The 20521-nt window shown below is 49.5% G+C and overlaps 1 protein-coding gene across 2 annotated transcripts in view; it reads left to right on the plus strand.

The window, feature by feature from the left end:
• The window catches only part of FNDC1 (fibronectin type III domain containing 1), a 73821-nt gene that overhangs the window by 12870 nt on the left and 40430 nt on the right, over positions 1 to 20521 (plus strand). The window contains exons 2-6 of one of the 2 annotated variants that reach the window (XM_037057557.1): positions 6373 to 6567; positions 8739 to 8825; positions 9259 to 9327; positions 18736 to 18942; positions 19458 to 19556. In XM_037057557.1, the coding sequence (XP_036913452.1) occupies positions 6373 to 6567; positions 8739 to 8825; positions 9259 to 9327; positions 18736 to 18942; positions 19458 to 19556 (657 nt within the window). The remainder of the gene's footprint in view (positions 1 to 6372; positions 6568 to 8738; positions 8826 to 9258; positions 9328 to 18735; positions 18943 to 19457; positions 19557 to 20521) is intronic. The other variant, XM_037057636.1, reaches the window with a different exon arrangement.

The raw sequence follows: 20521 nt of genomic DNA on the forward strand, positions 1-20521 counted from the left end.
ATTTTTGGGGTTTTCAGGGTCTAGCTTATTTCAAAAACTGTTACTATTCCTTTGGGGGTTTTCTCCTTATCCCAGGCTGCCCTCCCCCCCTTCTTGTGCCGACTGCTAGGCTGGGTCACTCGGGCACTTAGCTCAGAGTGGCAGCCGTCCCCGGCTGGTCCGTGCCCTAATGTCTCGGGTGTGTCTGCACTGGCAGCCTTTCGTGACCAAATGTATCAGTTGCTTCAAAGAGTTATTTTTGACTTTCATAGAAGATCTTGATTAATAGTCTCTTTGCCCATCAGGGGCTGACTGCACGTGGCAAAAACCCAACTTGAACTACCGTATTTTGCCGTGTCTAATGCACACCTTTCTGGAGAGATTTTTGAGGGAAAAGCAAGAATGAGCATTACACATGGGCAGTACTAATTCCACATCTATAAAAATGTTTTTAATTCTTTTATTTATGCATTAGAAGTATAACTCTAGAAAGCAGTAACGATATCTGTACGCAAAATAATACCCTGGAGTAGGACAATCAGTTTTGTTTCTAAATACAAATAAATACACATTTAATTAAAAAATAAAAACAAAAGATTTTTTCCCTGGAGCTTTGAGTGGAAAATGTGGGTGTGCATTACACATGGGAGTGCACTGTCCACGGCAAAACACGGCAATCTACATACAGTTCAGAATTCCTGGGTTTGTGGAGCTGCACGTGGTTCAGAGGTTGAGCCGGCCCTGGGAAAGCCTCAAACCAGGGCTCACCAGGTAGACGAAACGACTGTGTCTACACAGCTCATTTTGGATTTGCTGCCTCACAGAGACTTTAGCGTCTCGGGACTATAAGAACTGAGGCGGGTGGGAGACTGGGTTCCACTCTTTTTCCTTCGGGGAGTCCTGAAGGGGCTACACTACTCCCAGTGGGAGGCGGCAGAGGCCCCACTCGCTGAGGGCACCCTGAGCCCATCTGGGCGCCTCAGTGGATCCACTCTGGCTGAGGTGAAACAGAATCAGTTTGAGGGGAAAGAAACGTGGACCTTAATTTCTTTAAATCGAAACGAAGCCATGAGACCCAGAAGTCCTTGCTCTCAGACTTCAGTTTTCCCTGGGAGTTCTGTAAGGGAAGCAACTTCTCTCGACACCGGGCCACTGGTGTGTGGTCGGGATGATAATAACAGGTCGTCTCTGTGCTGTGGTCGCACCCCCTTGCTGAGACTCGGGTGGGCTGGCGTGGGCAGGGCAACATTTGGGGCTGGAGTCAGGCAGACCAGGAAAGGCCTGGAGGTCAACTCAGACTAGAGGCCAACTTGGCTTTGGAGCTGGCTACAGAATGAGTCTTCCTCATCCGAGAGCCTTTTGGAAACCGGGGTGGGGAGGGAAACCCCTACCTACAACCCCGGGAGGGCCCAGGGTGGGTCAGTGACTAGCACTGGGATGAAGGGGCTCCAGAGGGCAGGGAAGCGGGTCCTGATCCTCACTGTGAAGGGAAGCCGCGTGTTGACGTCAGGTGGATGGTCAGGCCTAGAGGCACCAGGGAGTACCTGGTTCTTGGAGGTGTTTTTGTTGACCTCATTAGTCTAAATCCCCCTAACATATTCTTCTTGAATTCATTAGCATTTTAAGTGAGTACCAGGTAGATGGCCACACAAGAGAGATGCCAAGAGAGATGCCAGAGAGGGAAGTTGAGGGAGGGGCAGGGAGGTACTGTCCCCCAGGGTACCACGATGAATGGCTATGAAGCTACTGGTCCGCCAGGCTGGCCTGGGGCCCTAGCTCTGGACTCAGGCTTCTGAGGGTGATCGTCAGCCCTGGAGAATCCCTCGAGGCCTCTCTGCAGAAGCTGGAGACCCTCTGAACACAGACGTTACAGAACCTGTGGCATCTTGGTTTCCAAACCCAAGTAGACACAGACACATACTTTGTCCCTTGAACCCAACTGGCCCGCTTGGATAAGACCTGAGTTTGGAGCTAGGTCCAAGTGAAAACTGTAGGAGCTGACTGTGCCCGAATGTCCCATTCCGGGACAGACCAGGAGAGGTCTCCTGGGACCAATGGCATGGAGCTGTCTAGCCTGGCAGCTGCCAGGTGTCTGAAAGGTCAGCAGAATATCATTTTACCACTCGGTATCTGGCAGCATCTTCTTGAATCTGGATAAAGGTCACTGGTATGAAGTACAGAAACGACTTTGTTGTGGTATGAAATGGCTTGAGTCATAGCAGACTTGTTGGTTTCCTTCTTCCGACTGGCACATCTCGGCATCTGTCTCCATTCAAAGGCAGCCTGGACTGGGGAGAGGTGGACACACAGAGAATTCTTTTCACTTCACCCACCATCCCGTAGGCTGCAGCTGCAGCTCATTACCTCGTTTGCATCCTGTGGAGGTGAAAACACAGCCTGTCGAGGCCCTGCCCGGTCATGCACGCCGTGAGGAACCTCCCAATGTTCCCTGCCTTAGGCCACTTAATTCCTATTGTGTTGACCTTGGGTTTGTCCTTTTTCTCCTTGGAGAGGCAGTTCATGGGATGTAGAGTGTGGAAGAATGTGCCCACTATCATCTTCATTAGATGAGAATGCTGAGCACTTACAGAAGGCCATGGCTTCGTTTGCCTAGCAGAGGGGCTGGTCTGTAGTACGTTTGCAAGGACACGTACACCTAAATGAGGACCTGCGTTGTCACAGTCCAACTTCAGCTTCCAGAGTGTGGGTCCTGCAGCAGAGACCCCAGGATGCAGCCTGCAGACTCTGGAACCAACTCCAGATTCCTCGTGCCCTCACTTCACACTGAAGGCGTGAAGTCATGACACCTACACAATGGGATCAACCCCCAAGAATAAGCTTTCTGGTCCAAGTTCATGCACATTGACCTGTGCCTGCCCAGATCGGTTGTTTCTTAGGTGGATACTGGTTTGATGAATGCACTCGAGCCCAGGCCCTGGGGGTGCATGTGGGGCTGGACGACGGACCAGAGTTCCTTTTCCCCGGGCTTCCTCTCCTGGCCCAGTTCTTCCCGAGCAAGGCAGGGGTGGCATTCACCAAATGGGACATCAATGTCAACTACCAAAGTCAGTGGGAATCCAGGGAATGAAAGTATCTCCTACCCGAGTGGCTGGCCCCATCTGTGTGTGCTGGGGGTAGGGCGGGGAGTGCGGGTGTATTGGCCGAAGGCCGTTAGAGAACCTGAAATTCAGAATTGGTCTTACAAGGAGATTGACCCTGCGGTTGCATCAAAAGTGTGGTTTTGGGCCCCACCAAAGGCCTTCATGCTCAAAATCGATCTTCCTTCAGTAACTCTGTGAGGCCTGAAATGCCGCTATTGGAAAGTCATTCCTGTGTGTAAGGTTTTGTCGTCAGAATGCAGGTCTCCCTGAGACAGCATATTTGTCACTTAGTCCGTGTCTCTCCAAGAGGAGGGTAGCGAGGACACCCGGCACAGGGGAGGGAACTGTGGGCAAACAGGAGTGCCCCCCATCCCCCACCCAGAGGAAAATGCATGGGAAGGTGGGGGATGGTAGAAGAAACGGTTAGCACAGTGGTGGAGGTTTCGAAGTTCGTTTTAGTGTAGTGGTGGCTTCCTGGATTAATTAATTTTCAGTGAATGTAGTCACCGGTCCTTTATGAGCAGGGACAGAGTCTGTAGGTCTATGAGCTGTGGGAAGACCAGGCTTTAGAGCTGACAAAGCAGCCTTGGTCTTGGGCTCCCGTCCAGTGCAGCTATATGGCTCTGAGCAGTTCCGCTCGCTAACCTCTCCTCTCCAGGCTGGCTTTCCCCACCCGGGTGTGGAGGGAGTCGGCCGCACCTCCCGGGTGCCTGTGTTATGTGCACCTCAGCAGCGTAAGGTTAAGCGCCCCCAGGAATGGGTGGCAGGTGGTAGACCCTCAGTAAGCCCCCCTTTCCTATCTACTTTCCTATCCATTTCATAGGGCAGTTTGACGCCATCTGACTTCTTTTTTTTTGAAGAGATTTTATTCATTTATCTTTAGAGGGAAAGGGAAGGAGAGAAATATCAATGTGTGGCTGCCTCTCGTGGGTCCCCCACTGGGAACTGGCCTACAACCCAGGCATGTGCCCTGACTGGGAATCGAACTGCAATCGTGTGGTTCGCAGGCCCGCACTCAATCCACTGAGCCACACCAGCCAGGGCTGACTTCTTTTTAATAATGTACAGATGCTGGTGCAGGCACATGTTGAGTTGAGACACTGCTTGATGGTACTGGACCTCTGGCAAGAGGAGACCAAACACACCTGTGCGTGCACACGAGTGGAGATCTGACGGGCAAGCAGAGTGAACTGCAGGTCATCAGGTTTTGGCAACCCGACCGTGTTTTCTCCTTGCCCTTCCTTCTTTCCTTTGCCCACCTTGCTGCAGCTCCTTGAAGGTTTTGCGCGTCTCTCTTTATGCTGGGCTGGTGCGACCCCTTGAATGTGGGTTCTCACGAGAGTTAGAGATCACCCCGTGTCGTGTCCAAGGGTAGATGCGAAGCATTGCTGGTATTTGTCTGACATTCTTCTTTTTCGATGTCCGTGGTGAGGGTCAGGGGTTTCAGGCCCAGGCTGTTGGGTACCAACTTGTGATTGAATCCCAAGAGCCCAGTGGGAAACGTGTGGGGGTTGCCGGTTCGAAGGTCTCACCTGCAGCCTGTGTCCTGGGCCACACTTTTCTGAGGGAGATTTGGAAAGGAACCCCAAAGAAGCGTGTCACTCACGCATCCATTCATTTGTCCTCTTCCTGAGAATCACCTGGCTGTGGGTTTCCCGTCGCGGTTTCTGAGACTTGGGTTTGGCTCCACTGTCTTTGGTCTGAGGGAAACAGGGGACTCCCGGGATGGTTCCTGCCATGGGGGAAACAGAGATTGCGACCAGAACAAGTTAGCTGACAGGTGGCATGGGGGGGAGGGAGGTTTTTGTAGTGAAGCCTTGGGAGAAACAAAGGGAACTGAGGAGGGGGGATCCCAGTCCTCTGCCGAAGAAGATCCTGAAGTTTCTCACAGGCGAGAAGGGGTGCAGGAGAGCTACTGCCGCGATTGCTCACTGTACAGGCCCAGAGGCCCACCACTGTGCGGCCTCCACAGTCCCCTGAACCAAACGCCCCGCTGGCTGTGGGCTTCCTGTTTGGGGCCCCGCCCACCAGGGCTTCCGGGAACCTCAGCTCTGGCCCTGCAGAGGGGGCGCTTTGTGGGTTTCCATCCACGCCACAGGCTGACGTCATGCTTTTGTCTCCAGAATGGACTTTCTGTTCCTAATGCTTTGAAATCATCATTTTCATACTTTTTTTTCAGTTCCTTGAATTTCTCCAGCAGAGTCAAAGAAGTTCTCTCTGTTTTGAATTGTTTTACTCTGGAGGCAGCTGGGCAGTTTGGGAAGAATCAGTGACCATTAGACTCAGTCGAACTTCCGTGCGAAGTTTCATTCGGTACTGAAATCACGTACTAACCAATCTATGTGTTGTCATGAAATACTCTCCCCACCCTTTCTTCTGCCACGAGTGTCCAAATTCAGCTTTCTCACTAAGTTCTCACTAAGTTTCTCACTAAGCACAAGGATTCTGTTTTTTTTTTTTTACTCCTTCCCTATCCTGAGAATACCTTGTGCCATCGAATAGTTTCAGATCCCGGTATGCCCCAAATTTGACTTTTGTGTGAATATTTTGCATATCTTTATATTATGTTACATTGCAATATCAGTTACATGCTATGTTTCATTTTGGTTATTTTTGAAAATTAAGGATACTTTTTAGAACCTCATAACTGAAGACACAAATGTAATTGTGCTTCTTAATAACTTGTTTTTCTTCTTCTGTGACAAAAATGGAGAAATGTGTATTTAAATTAGCTACCTGCAGATAAAACCAGAGGCTCACCTGCCTTTTAAGGTGAGGATGGTTCTGGTTTGTTGTCTTTGTGGAAATGAATGCTTCTGCTCTCTCATTTTGGATACAATGAATATTCTTCCCGATCATGAGAGTTTTATGTTATTCTTCTCAGAGGTCATCTCCAGAGTGTCTAACTATACCAGGCAAAGTGCTAAGAACTTGTTTAATATATGGCTGCCTCCAGAGAATATGTCAAATTACTAATTCATTGTTCTTGCACTAGTGAGGCAACATAATCAAGCCGGAGAAAGCCTAGAGTTTGCTTTGATTTGTTTTGTTCTGGGTTTAAACCTGCCACCCACAGTTATCCAGAGCAGATGAAAGCTTGCGGGTCTGGTTTGGTGTGTTTGTGTTGCTGTCATACTGTGACGATGTCCACACACGACTGTGCTTAACGTCCTCGGGATCAGACAGATTAACAGCCATTTGCTTGTTTGCTAACCGTGTCAGAGTGCATTGGAAAAAATTCGTTCTCCCAGTCTGCCAATCCCGTAAGTTGATAGTTACGCTGTTTGCATAGCTGACCACCCACTGAAGCCAAGGCACGTGAAACTGCTGTCCACTAAAATGGGCCTGAAAGTCACGTGGGACCCACCCAAAGATGCTACCAGTAGACCCGTGGAGTATTACAACATTGCCTATGGGAAGTCACTGAAAAGTCTTAAATACATCAAAGTGAACGCGGAGACTCAGTCCTACCTTATTGAGGATGTGGGTAAGTGACAACTCTGGTCTTGTTCACAGTCAGCACTAGCTGTGCACCTGCCTTCTCGGTGCCATTCTTAGGATGTGCCTATTTGTGAGACAGAGTGCATCCAGGCTCACGTGGCCGCTTGGGAATGGGGAGCCACGGTCACAAATCCGTGGCTTAGCAGCCTTCATCCTGCCAGTGGGCTTTCCTGTCCTGCACTTGAACTCCACTGTTCTGGATCTCTCTCCAAACGGAAGTCGGAAACCACTTTTAGTTTCCGAATGTGCTGTCTTGTCTCCTGGAGACGTGACAACCGGGCGACTTTGTCGTCTGATCTGGGGATCTCTCCTTGGTGAATGACTTTATCATTGGGGATCGCCCAGTAGCACACGCCTGTAAACGTGCACGTGGTGTGCATGCCCAGCCACGTCTCCTTCAAAGGTCCAACATTTTTCCCCGCACAAGTTCACTCTGGGAGTTTGGAGCATTTTACATTTTGCCCCAATATATTGTTTTGTAATCGCAGGTGTAGATGGTTTTGAACTGACTTAGGCTTTGGATTGCCTCCCGTAGGCACCCTGTCTTCTGCCCCTTTTGATCCCAGGAGCCGGAAACCCCACTTACTCTTCACTCATCTCACAGTCCCACCTCCTGGTGGGTCATAAGGACGCAACGTCAGTCAGTGGGTGCGGCATCACACCCCCAAGGCTCCTCGTCTTCCTGGCCACAGTCCATAACACGTTCCTTCTCCATCTCTGAGCCATCCCTTCAGGCAGTGGGGTATCGGGGCAGAGAGTGCACAGATGGGAGACAAAGGGGGCAGGTTCCCTTCCTCATGGTTCCAGCGAGACCCACACTTCTCTGAATCTCCCTCATATCCCTGTGGCCCCGTAGGTCCAGCTGCGGGGTGACAGGGTGGTTCTGCCGGACCAAAGGCCCGAGCAGGGTCCCATTTGCTAGCTTGGGTTGTGAGGATTGCTGCAGAGAAGAGAAACATGCAAAAAGAGAGCCCGAGACACTCGTTGAAAAGCAGTGTCTCCCCAGCAACCTGATGAGTTAACAGGAATCAGAGACACGCGGGTTATGTTTCTTCAAAACACAAGTAAGCTCGGGAGGAAGGGAGAAAGGACCTGGCGAGGCAGACTTCTGCATTCTGTCCGAACCTGAAGCATTTCCCCAGCTGGGCTGGCAGGTTGTGCCAGACCCTCGGTGCCGCCAGGCTCTGCCGTAGTCAGCCAGCAGCCACCCCGTCTTGAGCACAGCAGGTGTCCCAGATGGGACTGGCATTGTCCCCGCGTTCCTGGGCTGCTGGCTCGAGAACTGAAGTCCGTGACAGGAATGCTCCTCACTGTGAGGAATGTGCTCACCATCACGGCCTTCGATAGAAGTAACTCCAACCCCTCCAGGCATCTGTCCCCCGAAACGCCTGCCAGCTCCCATCCCTTCAAGGGACTGGCGACTTCACCTAACCTTTCTGATGATAACAATTCATTCTGAGGAAAATCAGCACCGATAGTTTTGCTTTTCCCAGCAGCAAGTTCAGGGCACACTCACATCCTAACCTGGGGTCTTGGTTTCCTCTAGTGTCCCAACAGCTTCTGGAGCTCAGCCAGAGACCACTGCTACTTGACCTTGACCCCGAGGTTCAAGTCAGAAAGCGAAGCCCAGGTGTTTCAAGATTAGTGTTTTCCAAGACTTCAGGAAATACTTCCGTATTTGCTGAAAGAGTCAAAGACAACGTGCAGACACGGCACGGCGAACATTGTATTGTGAAAAGGAGAACAGTTCATGAAGCTTCACAGTTTCTAATTATTTTTGAAGATTTTCATTTGAGGAAATATTATTTGTAGTCATAGACATTGTAGGTTAAAACATTTACTTAGTAGACAGTGTGTTCCTATTCCCTACATTGATTTCACATTTAAAAAATAGCTTAAAAGCTTTTCTGTCGACTATTCATGAAGCAATGCACTTTGTTCTAAATACATCTTGTGTTCTTTGGTCAGATGTATTTCTGCTGCAGGAGGAGGAATGTTAGCATCTTGATTAAAAAGAGAGAGAGAAAGCTATAGTTAGACTTCTCAATTCAAATTTTTGTATTTGGTTGTAACTGGTATAGGGGAGACAGTTAAGCAAATCAAACTGTCATTCTTGGACATTTGAAATGGTGGCTTGATACGAACCGTGTGTTTCAGAGCCGGGGGTAGTGTACTTTGTGCTGGTTACTGCAGAAAACCACAGTGGAGTGAGCCGCCCCGTTTACAGAGCTGAACGCCTGCCCGGTAAGTGTCACCTGGAACCGGAGGCTGCGTGTTTGTTTCTTAGACTCAGGGAGGAACATCCTCCTAGCTTTCTGAGGTCAATACAAGTTCAGAACCATTAAAGAGCTCCTGAACCCAAATTTTTAGACCTGTAGAGCAAGCTAAGAGACTGAAAACAAGGAGAGCTTTATCTCTGCGTTCAAAGCCATTGAATGTAGGGTGTTCGTGTTTTGTCTTTAATTTTTGAGTACTCGCTAGAGTGAGCCATGTGCAAGAGACTAAAAAGGCATGTTGTCCGTAAAGCTTAGTGCTGAGTCACTACTGTGGCCTGAGCTGATTGATCCCTTTGAAGCTTGTTGAAAAGACCACTTAGCGATACGTTAGGGATGCTCTGAAATGTGGGAAAACCTTTGGTCCTCGTTTCTAACTACCAGGTTGCATTTTCCTAATTTAGGAGGTGAATGGATCAAGATTGATGGTTTTCCCATTAAGGGTCCAGGACCATTTAATGAAACCGTCACAGGTACTATTTGCTCACTTGGTTCATGTCCTCATTGAAGCACCGTCTCGCAAGAGAGTTGTGCTTCTGTTACACCCATGTGCTCACCACCCTTCATTCTGTCCCCATCGCTACACTAACACACATGCCCCCCAGTGTTGGCCAATCTGCTGCGCACCTGGTGGACTGGACTGCAGCCGATGTTGCTCACTTCTCACTGTCCTCTCACCTTCTGGGCTGGGGAAGTCTCTTGTCTTCATCTGGGGATTGTGTTGTGCTGTGAACGGCAAATATGGTGGCTGAGATGGAGTCCTGGCCTGACGAGGACATTGGTGGCTCCTGTGCCTGTGGATGGTGCAAACACATGGGGCCCACCAAGCGGTGGCTTTTATTGGCTAATATGCTGCATTGGGTCTTTCTTTTTTAAAACCTTGGGATATTTGATGCTATGTTAGATTGCCTGCCTTCCATCTCTGCTCCATATTTGTATATGTGTGTGTTTTATCATTGGGATGTTGAAGTTGTCTGATCATGCTATTTTACGTGTTGAGAGAAGTGTTGACATTTCTGTGTGTTCCTTGAATGTATTTAATTAATGGTGAAAAAACAATGCCAAATGAATGCAGCTACTTTAGAGTGTGTTGGTTACTATCCCAAGACAATGGGAGAGAAGCTGTGTTTTATTTTTGTGAACCATGTTTTTAAATACATCAATCTTGTGTTATTGTTGAGAGGAAGGTGAGTATGTTGAAACCAATGACTCTAATCTGCTTCTCAGATCAGATTTCATAGGTATAGGCAGAGTTCAAAGTCCTTTTGTATGAAAAAGGATGGGAGAATGAAACAATCAGAAAAGGAAACTGGCTTTGGAGGAAGGGTGATGTGTGCTTGTTCAGATATGTTGGACTTAAGGTGGCCTTGGGGTATGGTGATAGACATGCCTGTAGGTGACTGGAGATGAGAGAATGGAAGTTGGAAGAGAGAAGTCAGAGGCAGACATGGATTTAGGAGTCATGCCGTCGAGTGAGAGCTGAAGTAGACAGAGTACACGAGAGGGCAAGAACTACAAGAGATGCGTAGAAGGCGAGGGGCACATCTTGGTAGCCACTGACAGTAAAATTATCAAGAAGGGAGGGCACCTAGGCAGTGTGCAAAAGAGGTCAAGGAGTTTGTTTCAGGGGTTGCCTGTTCCTGAAGACACACAGGTAAACATTCACAAAGACGCATAAACCTTTTACTGACATGTACTGGGCCTTGCATTTGAATCTTGCATTATGTTTTGTATTTTAAATGACTATTTCATTGTTATAATCATCCTGGTACTTTTTTTGAATGACAAATAGTTTTGGAACAAGTAATTTTCCTGCTTTTTCTTGAGTAATTGATTTTGTATGGCTTCTTTAATAGAAACACATGTGTGTACATGTGTGTGACCTTTCTGAGTAAGCATGTGTTACAGAAACCCTGGGAACTGGGGATCAGAAACCAACATATGCCAACTCAGTACGGTTGTATGTACCATGAGAGCTTTTAATCTCTCTCCAAAAGGGCCTTTGTAGGCCCTGGTCACCAAAGATACAGGACACTACATTTGTCATATATTATGATTAAAAAAAGATACTGGAAGAAATTGCTAGCTGAAACCATTTGCAGCATATGATATAAAGCAGATTAAAAAAATGCATAGTCTTGGTTAAAGGGCTCCAGAAAAAAATCACATTTAACTGTTAATTAAAAAATAAGAATAATTTATGAGAGATGATCAGTTAGTGACCAACATGCATTTATATTTTTTATGTCCCTTGGACAATATGCTTTGCTATTATTGTGAGAAATGGTTATTCTATGATTATCCTGCCAAACAAGAAAAGGATCCTTCATTCCATGTAACTTCCTTTACAGGGGTGGGGGGTGGGGGTGTGGGGAGGTTTGCCTTGAAATGGAGACTTTGCCTTCAGTACCTGCTATGAGCCCCAAGGATTTGCTTTAGTGCTTTGACTGTTAACACCTCACTTTCTTCCAGGGTTTTATTTGAAACTAGAGGAAAATCCTTTCCAAAACAATGGTTTCAGGTCATATTCTAGAAGACCTCCTTTTGCTGGTTGAGACTCTCTTGACCTCATCGTCCTCACTTAAATGTAGCACTTGAGTTGTTTAATTCACTCCTTCAGCACCTGCAGCTTTCCAAGCGTAGGCCTAGGTGCTAGAGAAAGATGCACGAGGGCTTGCGTTAATGAAGACTGTATTCTCGAGTGCAAGAAAGGCAGTGAGCATGGAAACAAGAGGTCGTGTGTGTCATCTGTAGTTTGCAAGGACCAAATACTGCAGACTAGGTGACTTCAATCATAGAAACTCATGTTCACACAGCGTGGAAGCTGAAAGTCCAAGATTAAGGTGTTAGTAGGTTTGATTTCTCCAGGGCTCTCTCTCTCTCTCTCTCTCTCAGCCCTGCAGATACCTCCCTGCTTCTGTGTCCTCACATGGCCTGTCTTCCTGAGCACATATCTCTTTGTATCTAAATTTCCTCTTCTCATGAGAACATCTGTCAGGTTGGATTGGAGCCCACCCTAAGGGCCTCACTTAACTTAATCACCTCTTAAAATGCCCAGTCTCCAAATAGTCACATGCTGAACTAACAGGGTTAGGACTTCAACATATCAATTTTGGGGGCGGGCAAAATTTGACTTATAACACAGTCATAAATTCTTTGAAAAATAAGCAGCTCTGTAATATACAGCTGGGAAGGGGGCGCCTAGAAGCCTGGTAAGAGAGCAGTACTGGGCAATGCGGGGACCCAGCAGTGAAGCGAAGCTGTGTGAGGAGAAGGAGAAGCATGCTGGGAGTCCTGGAGGCCGGAGGCCTCGAGTGAGTCTCAGACTGGCCACTTGTCCAAGTGTGAAAACTCTTCCGGCTCAGATAGGGCTCAGTGAACATGCAACTCTACAGCAGACTCTGGGCTTCCTCTTTGGGGGTGCTCATCTCAGTATCTTTTAGTTGGAAAGCCTTCTTTGTAGGTAAATGTAAAATCTCTGCTGTAAATCCATACCCTCTGTTCTGTCCCCACAGCAGAGATGTCCAGGTCCTTTCACAGCGTGGAATCCTACTGTGTGCCTTTCCTGCAGACTTCTTCTCTGAAGCTGTTGTATCATTTTCTCTGTCGCAGGTCTGGGCTTATCTGTCATGGACAAAGACAGGCCTTGGGGGGTCAGGACGACGACAGACCAGACTGAGGCCCAACTCTGCAGTTCCTCTGCTCTCACCCAGCTCTTCATCTGGGGCATTTTAGCCCTTGGCGGAGTCCTGTGCCATGTCAATCATGCTGCCTCTGGGCATGGTCCGCTCACTGGGGCCAGACTGTGGGGTGCTGTGTGCCAAATGATGAATTAGAGACTGTCCTTTTCACATAGTAGCTTAATTAATGTCATTGGCTAATGGGGAATTAATGTCCAGGGCATTATTTTCTCATGCAGTTTTAAGGCTGAGAAAGTTTTAAGCCAGCCTGAGCTTCTGAGCACAAACGGCGCGGAGGGAGCTTGAGCCAGCCCCAGGGCCAGCGTAGTGCCCACCCGTCTGGCTTTCAGGTTCTCTCGGAGCCTCTCCAGGCTTCCCTTTTTTTGGTCTGTAAATGGGTGTTACTGGGTTGCTGTGAGGATGCTTGTCCAACGCCTTATAGCTGGCAGGACTCCAATAAGTTACGAAGGTTGGTGACATTCTGACAGACACTGCTCCAAAATAAAGACATGACTCTCTTCCTCCTTGTTGTGGAAGGTCACACAAGAACGCAGTGGACAGTTAAGAGCGTCGGACGGTTTACCGGAGAGGGAGATGCAGCGTTCAAGAGAGGGGTTGCAATACGCACTGCAGATGTTGGTGTGCGGGAGGGAGGGGCTGCGGCTCGCTCCCAAGCGTCAGAACTCACCCAGGAAGGAGCCCTTGGCAGACAGGATGGGGAGGCGCTGGCCGACCTGGTCTCTCCACCGCTGGGTCTGGGCCTGTGTTGGGAGCAGGGAATTCAGACTCAGAGCGGGGGCAGCAAAGCACACGTTCTGTCTGTGTTCTGGCTATGACAGTTCACCTTCACTCCTCTCCAACGCACACTCTCCCCCCTTCCTTATCAGGGTTCCTCATCCCTGTGCTCTGGAATTTCACCTGGCCTGATCCAGGTGGGAGTCTTCCAGGTGACTCTGACGACCACTGTGGTGTGAGGACCAGCCCTCCAGCCACATGGGCTGGACCCCTCATGCCCTCCAGGCCAGTGTCCCAGGCTGCCCTGAGACTTGATGTTTGGAGATGGTGGGGGCGCTGCCTGGGGCTGTGGACAGGTGAGCGGAAGGCAGTGAGCATGTGGATCTGCCTTTTCAGGGGAGAAAGATCGAGGCCACCTTTGCGGAGCTTGGAAGCAGGCCAGGGCTGTGAGGGGTCAGGGCAGGGCCGTGGGGGGTCAGGGGCATCAAAGCGACAAGCCACTCACTCTTCAGAGCTGTAGCCTCAATGAGACCGCACGCTCTGCCAGAGAATGAGCTTGTCCGGCTAGCTGAGACCGCACCAAAAAGGAGATGGCCATGTCATCTTTTATGCCAACAAAGAGGAGAGACTTGGTCAGAGTGAGGGGTGACTGCAGGTGTTGATGGAGCCCATGAACAGTGCTTTCAGAGTTGGGTGCACCCCAGTCACCGGGATGTAGACAGCCTCCTCTCAGATGGGTTTCCACGTAAAAACCTGTGACAGCAGGTCTCTTTCTTTCTCTCATGCCCGCTTCTTTGAAATAGGTGTTTTTAGTGCCCCCTGCGTGCAAGGCATTGTGGTTGAATCTGTCATGGGACCTTGGGTTTCATTCTGGAAGGGGATGCCCCCCCCCCCATCCAGTGAATCTGGTGAGGAGTTTTGCTTCTATCACAACCACAGGCACAATTAGCAACTCACGGGTGCTACATATATGCCAGGTATGGTCCTGGTGCTTTTTGTGGTTTATGTTACAGAACGCAGTGTGCTTGACAGCACGGTGCAAAGGAGGGGAAGGGAGGGTCGGTGCCAGTCTCAGAGAGAGCCCTTCTGCCGGTGACTTGGGAGCCTGTGAAGCCCACGACAGAGGCCACCGCTTTGAACCAGCATCAGCTTGTACTCGGACAAAGTTGCATGTTGCATTTGGGATTTTTTCCTTTGTGAGAAGAACAGATTCTGACCCTGTACAATTTCAGGATATTTGCCACTTTGGGTAGCTGATGGTGCAGCTCAGGAGACATGCCTGTCTGGCTTTCTGAAGTCTAACCTCGGGGGGAATCGTCTGACCCAGTTGACCTGCCGCGTGGACGAGTGGACGTGTGTGGTTACTGCTACCAATCGGCTCTAAGAGCTACAGGAGGATGAACCAGGGAGGTGCTGACACAAACTGCCCAGTTGTAATGCACTGGGCCCTGGGGGATGTGAACATGACGTCCTGTTTTCAAGATAAAAGAGTTACAGGGATTTATTAGAAAAATTGCAGAATGATTCTGTGAGGCCATCTCACATGGCTTAGAGAAACACTTAAAAATTTCATTGCGAGTGAATTTGAACCATCTGGGTAGTTTTTCTTAGGGTGTGCATCAGCGTGAAAGAGGATTACCAGATGACCTAGAAGAGATCTATAAAAGACGTATCACCCAGAATGGCACAGAAAGGACATTTTTTTAAATACTTGAGAGATAGAGGACTACATTTAGAGGGATGGTGTTGTCACCTCGCTCTGGCTTTCGGGGTGAGTGACTGCCGTGCAGTCTGGGACCAGATCTCTGGGGCAGTTGTTGGTGACAGGTCTTCTCTGGCTCACTGGCTACCTGCTGAGTGCACTGTCTGGTCAGAACACACACACACTCAACGTCCACAGTGCAAGGCACCTCACCCCCACTCTGAACAGGGCCTGCCCAGCTCAGAGTCCTTGTTCTACCTTTGTCAGCAGATGAGTTAGGGGGCTGGGGGTGTGGCACCTGTGGTGACAAGCAGGCATAAATCAATGGGACTAGTTAGACCAGAGTGGGACTTGGCACCCGAGTGGTGGAATTCAGGTCCCTGCTTGGCACCTAGAAGCCATGTGGCCTTGGGTCAGTCCTTCCACTGCTTTGAGCCTCAGTTTCTCCCTGGGGATTATGGCAGATATCCCACGCACCTGGGAGCTGTTTAAGGGCAGTTAAAATAAACCACACAAGCGCCGATGACAAAGTATAAGGCTCTGTGTCAAGCAGGCACTGTGGCCAGTTGACAGGGCTAGCCTCAGCCCTGTTGCCACAGAGGGCTCAGTGGGCCTGCTCCTCTCGAACCCTCGAGTGGAGAGACCCAACAGCAGTCTGGAGCTGGTGGGGAAGCCCCCCACAAGGCTCTGTCCCTGTCTCCAGGTGGCATGGCTGAAGGGTGGTGGGCCCAGCCTGGCTCAGCATAGAGCCACAGGCAACTGCTTGGGCCATCTGGGACCCAGCTCCTGTCCTTGGAACCTCAGTCCTCCCTCCCCCTTGGAGACCCTCTCATGTTAAGCAGTTCCAAGGGTCTTTTCCTGACGACTGTTCTGTTCAGGATTTCGTTGTTGAGTGTCAGGGGACACTGGAGCAGGGACCAGCAGTGCTCCTCGGGGCCACAGCTGGAGGCTCCCAGGATTGGGGCAGAGCCTCGGACAGAGAATGCCATTTCTGTCAATCATTTATTTTGTAGCTGATTCCTGTAAGACCCATGTGCCTGTGGTTCGTACATTTGCCCGTTGTGCTAGAGGTCACCCCAGGGCCCCCATGCCAATGTGCTCTTTCAGCATCGGAGGGGGCATCGTTGGGGCACAGAGGGCTTTAGATCGAGCGGTGTGGAGGGTGGCAACGAGGCCAGCCAAGACAATGGCGGCACCGTGGACATCTGTCCCACTTACCGCTGCCCCTGAGGGAAGAGACCTCGGCTGCGGTGTTGCCTGGCTGGTGACTCTGCCTGTCCTACCCGGGAAAGCAAGCCGTGCATGAGCCTGCAGCAGCGTGTGCAGAAGTCATTTCTCAACCCCACATCACGGAGATTCTCTGGTGACCTGAGCGTCCCATAAAAGTAAAATAAACATCACCTGTTATTCTCGGAGATCATTTTTACATTATGGAATATTTAAAAACATAGCCCCAGCTCCTGCCGCCAAACGCGCACCCCGTGAAATCAAACCTCACCCTCAGGTCTGCTGTCAGAGCCACGGCTAGCAGCATGTGACGTCACTCACAAGGAGGTCTTCTGTTAAAACCGAGTAGTTTGTTAATGTGCTGAGAGTTTGCATGGGAGGCACACATGGAGGGAAAAATGGCTTAGGAGATATCTAAGAGAGTGAAGCAGTTTTTTGCTTCCTTTAAAATTTTTTCTCTCAACTGCTATTCCCATGCTCGTGGCTCACATAACGCCAATTTCATAATGATGCATGAATCTAAAATGACACAAGCAGTATTCCCGATAAATTAAACTTGTTTATATATGTTGTTCTCATGAGCAAGACTCTGCCATCTTTAAACAACAAACCAAAGCTTCGTGGTGGATAAATAAGACTATTGCTCCTCGTCTAGAGTTTGCTTTTCATAAGTAGTTTATGTATTTTCCCCAGGAATTTTTTTTAAAAAGATTTTATTTATTTTAGAGAGAGGGGAAGGGAGGGAAAGAGAAATGGAGAGAAACATTGATGGGTTGCCTCTCACATGCCCCGACTGGGAACCGAATCCACAACCCAGGCAGGTCCCCTGACTGGGAATCACACCAGCAACCTTTGGTTTGTGGGATGGTGTCCAACCCACTGAGCCACACCAGCCAGGATTTTTAAAAAAACTATTCCTATCCTAGCGTCACGTAAGGTGTGTTTGACAGGGGCACACGCTGTGCCACAGTCACCCACGGGTGACTGAAACACTGAAGATGGGGCTGCATGGACTTTGCATTGCTCTGAGCGTGGAGCAAGTGACCCCCAATGGGACCCTGCAGAACAATATCAGTTTATGGGATTAACACCGGAACCCACAGGACATACCAAGCCATAGGCTCCCCACGGGCCCCTCTGTTGAATCAATGCCGTGCCGTCAGTGAGCCGGACCGCTGGCACTGAACACTTCGGGACAACTGTTTCCTCTTGCACCATGTGACTTAGCGTACCTGTCATTTCCATAATCACAGGGTGGTCCTCGATTTTTATAGAGGCCAGACCTTGAAACCGAGAGCTCACCTAGTAACCTGGAGCGAAACAGAGATCAGTTCAGGACAACCCCACTGAAAGTAGCTACACTCACAACCCCAGGTGCAAGGAGGAGTTGTGCATAGTTAGTCCATTGGCTGCTCTATTGAAGTCCCAGGCAAAAAACCTCGCTGAGCACCACCTTGCAGGGGGGACATCTGCTGGACCACTGCCTGGTGGTCTCTGGTAGTCGTTGGGAGAGGGCTGCCCAGTGACATGGTAGCAACTCCAGGAAATGGAAAAATGGACATTCCTTTTGGTTGGATTCAGCACTCACACCAGGTATCTGGCTTTCAGAATAACCACCTCCCATGGCTTATTTATTTACTGCACCATTGAAATTGATACTAGCTCATGACATTGGATTGTGTTTTTATGCCTTAGCCTAGCTGGGAATTTTCCGGTCCAACGAGACAGGTCAGCGTCAGCCATGGGGTTAATGAGTAGAGTGGAAGAAGAACCCCAGGGAAGACACTGGCTTTTGGAACTAGAGAGATGCTCACTAGCCAATGGGGTCCCCAAACAACAGTGAGGATATGCTCCCCTGTCAGAAATGGACAAGTGGTCTACAGCCCTTGTTTCCCAACTGACCAGCTCTTCACTGAGTACTGGCCACCGGAAGGCCTTGCTTTGAGAGGCTGATCTTTATAGCAACAGGGTTTCTCGAAGCGGACTGATTTAGCCGGAAGGAAACAAGAGACAGGATAGCAGCGATGGCGGGGCAGGACTGGCGTCTGTCTGGAGGGGCAGACTTAGACACGCCAGAAAAACTAAGATCAAAACTAGAAGTCAGTGACTCCATAGCGCCAGTCATTCCCCACGAAGGCCAGGAAAGCCTGTCTTTTCAGCTTTACCATGAAAAAGTGGCCCGAAGGGCAGTTACCAATAATAGCACATCATGTGTGTCTGCGGTATTTTTACGCTGACCTTTAGCTCTCACCAGAGAATATATGGACTTAAGGGGACAAAAGGAAGTAGGTGACAACAAACATGTGTAAAACACTCAAGATTTCTGGCTGGTGTCTCACTCCTGGTATGTGTTCATTTTGAGTCTTGTCCCTTGGAAGGGACAGGGGCACCAGGGTGACGCGCTCGGGGAGACAGTGCTCTCACTAGGATTGGTTTTGAGTCCACTTGTGGCTCAGTCTTTGGACAGACTTCCCGTGCTTGCCGGTGGACTCCAAGGATATCCTGTTTAATAGTTTCTGTGTCGTGTCCTCTTTAAGAAAAGGAAGTGCCAAACAAGCCCTTGCGTGTCCGAGTCCGACCCTCAGACGACCGGCTGTCCGTGGCCTGGAAGGCACCACGCCTGTCTGGAGCCAAGAGTCCACGCAGATCGCGGGGTTTTCTTCTGGGCTACGGGGAAAGTGGCCGGAAGATGAACTATGTCCCACTGACACGAGACGAGCGCACACACGAAATTAAAAAGCTGGGTGAGTCCGTGCTGTCTGCCGTGCAGGACCTGCTGACCTCCCCCATCCTTTCGGTACGTGGAGGCTCCCTCGCGTTTGCTTGCCATGTTGATTTCGCAGGTATCGTAGTGATTCGCAGTGGCGTTCTCTGTCTCGCCCTCCCTCTGTGCCTCCAACCTTTGACCTTCCCTTAGCAGCAGGAAGGCCACTTCCTCAGCCCCAGCCAGCTGCTCCCTGACCTAACAGCATGAGTCCTCCCAGTGGGGCCATGCGTCTGGACAGGACAGGAGCCAATACACTTTGCACTGTGGCTCTGCTGTCCCTGTTTTGTTTTCTAAGCTTTCTCTGGGATCCAAGGACCCCGGACCCCAGGTCCTGGCTGAGGAAGCCTGCATATCAGGCCTGCTGTCGGGAAGGAGAAGAAATACCCCAGAAAGATGAGCTGGGAAGAGGGGCATGGGAGGGGACCAGGGACAGAGAGATGTGCTTTCTGGGAACCCACCACAGAGCCTCACCGCCTGTTCCTTGCTCCACAGCCTCAGAGTCGGTGTACGTGGTCTCGCTGCAGTCCTTGAACTCCCGGGGGCAAAGCCAGCCGGTCTACAGGGCAGCGCTCACCAAGCGCAAGATTTCAGGTATGTGCCTGTGTGTGCATCAGGCAACCACTGTCCGGTGAGACTTCAGAGTTGTCTCCAAAGGATGCTGGTGGGTGATGAAGCCCATGGGTTTTCTCCAGCGAAAAGGAAAAAGCGGGGTGGACCAGGCCACGTTCTGGATACAAGCGTGTTTCTTTTATACTCCGAGGCTCGAGTGTGCTCGTGACGAGACACACTTCTCTGTATGTTTTTGAATATTTTCATGATGCCATGGATGTGCCACGGTAAGAGCAGCCAAACATCGATCCCATTTAAGCGCACAGTGTGCTCCACACAGAAACTTCTGCCTGTGACAGACTGAGCAACGTGAGAGTGGACGGCGTGGCCTGCGAGACTGCAGTCAGACTTCGTTTCAGCTAAAACTGAGTAAAACGGCCCTGAGAAGAGTGAGGACAGATGTAGCAGCGGCTTGCTGACAGCCTGGCCACTGGTCGCGTGTGTGCTGAGGGACACTCTTTCCCACACCCACTCACAGATCCTTTTTAAATCACTCATTTATCAACAGATTACATATACCTTTTCTGGATCATGTGCCTTGAAGAGGCAACCTATAGCATAATTATTTTCATGAATTTACAACTCACTTGTCAATTATAATTTTATATTACATATTATTATAGTACTATATAACACATTACAATTATATATTTATGATTATAATTTTCACATCAACAGGAGGCCTGTATACACAATGTTTCACTTTTACTAACTGTTAATTGCTGGTCTAGAAGAAGCTCCTATATCACTCTTCCAACAGGCTAAGTATTTCCACCCCTCCCTACTTGTAGTTAAAGCCACAAACACAGTCTTTGAAAGTTGAAAAAAAAAACAAACAAAAAAACCAAACAGATGAAAAAGGCCAAGAAACTCAAAAGCGAAATTGAAGAGAGCTTGTGAGTTGATGTTAGAGACCGAACGAAAACTGCGAGCTTTGTGTGCGTGAC

Source organism: Sturnira hondurensis, unplaced genomic scaffold, assembly GCF_014824575.4.
Source record: "Sturnira hondurensis isolate 20B ecotype Veracruz unplaced genomic scaffold, ASM1482457v3 Scaffold0000167, whole genome shotgun sequence".
NCBI lineage: Eukaryota > Metazoa > Chordata > Mammalia > Chiroptera > Phyllostomidae > Sturnira > Sturnira hondurensis.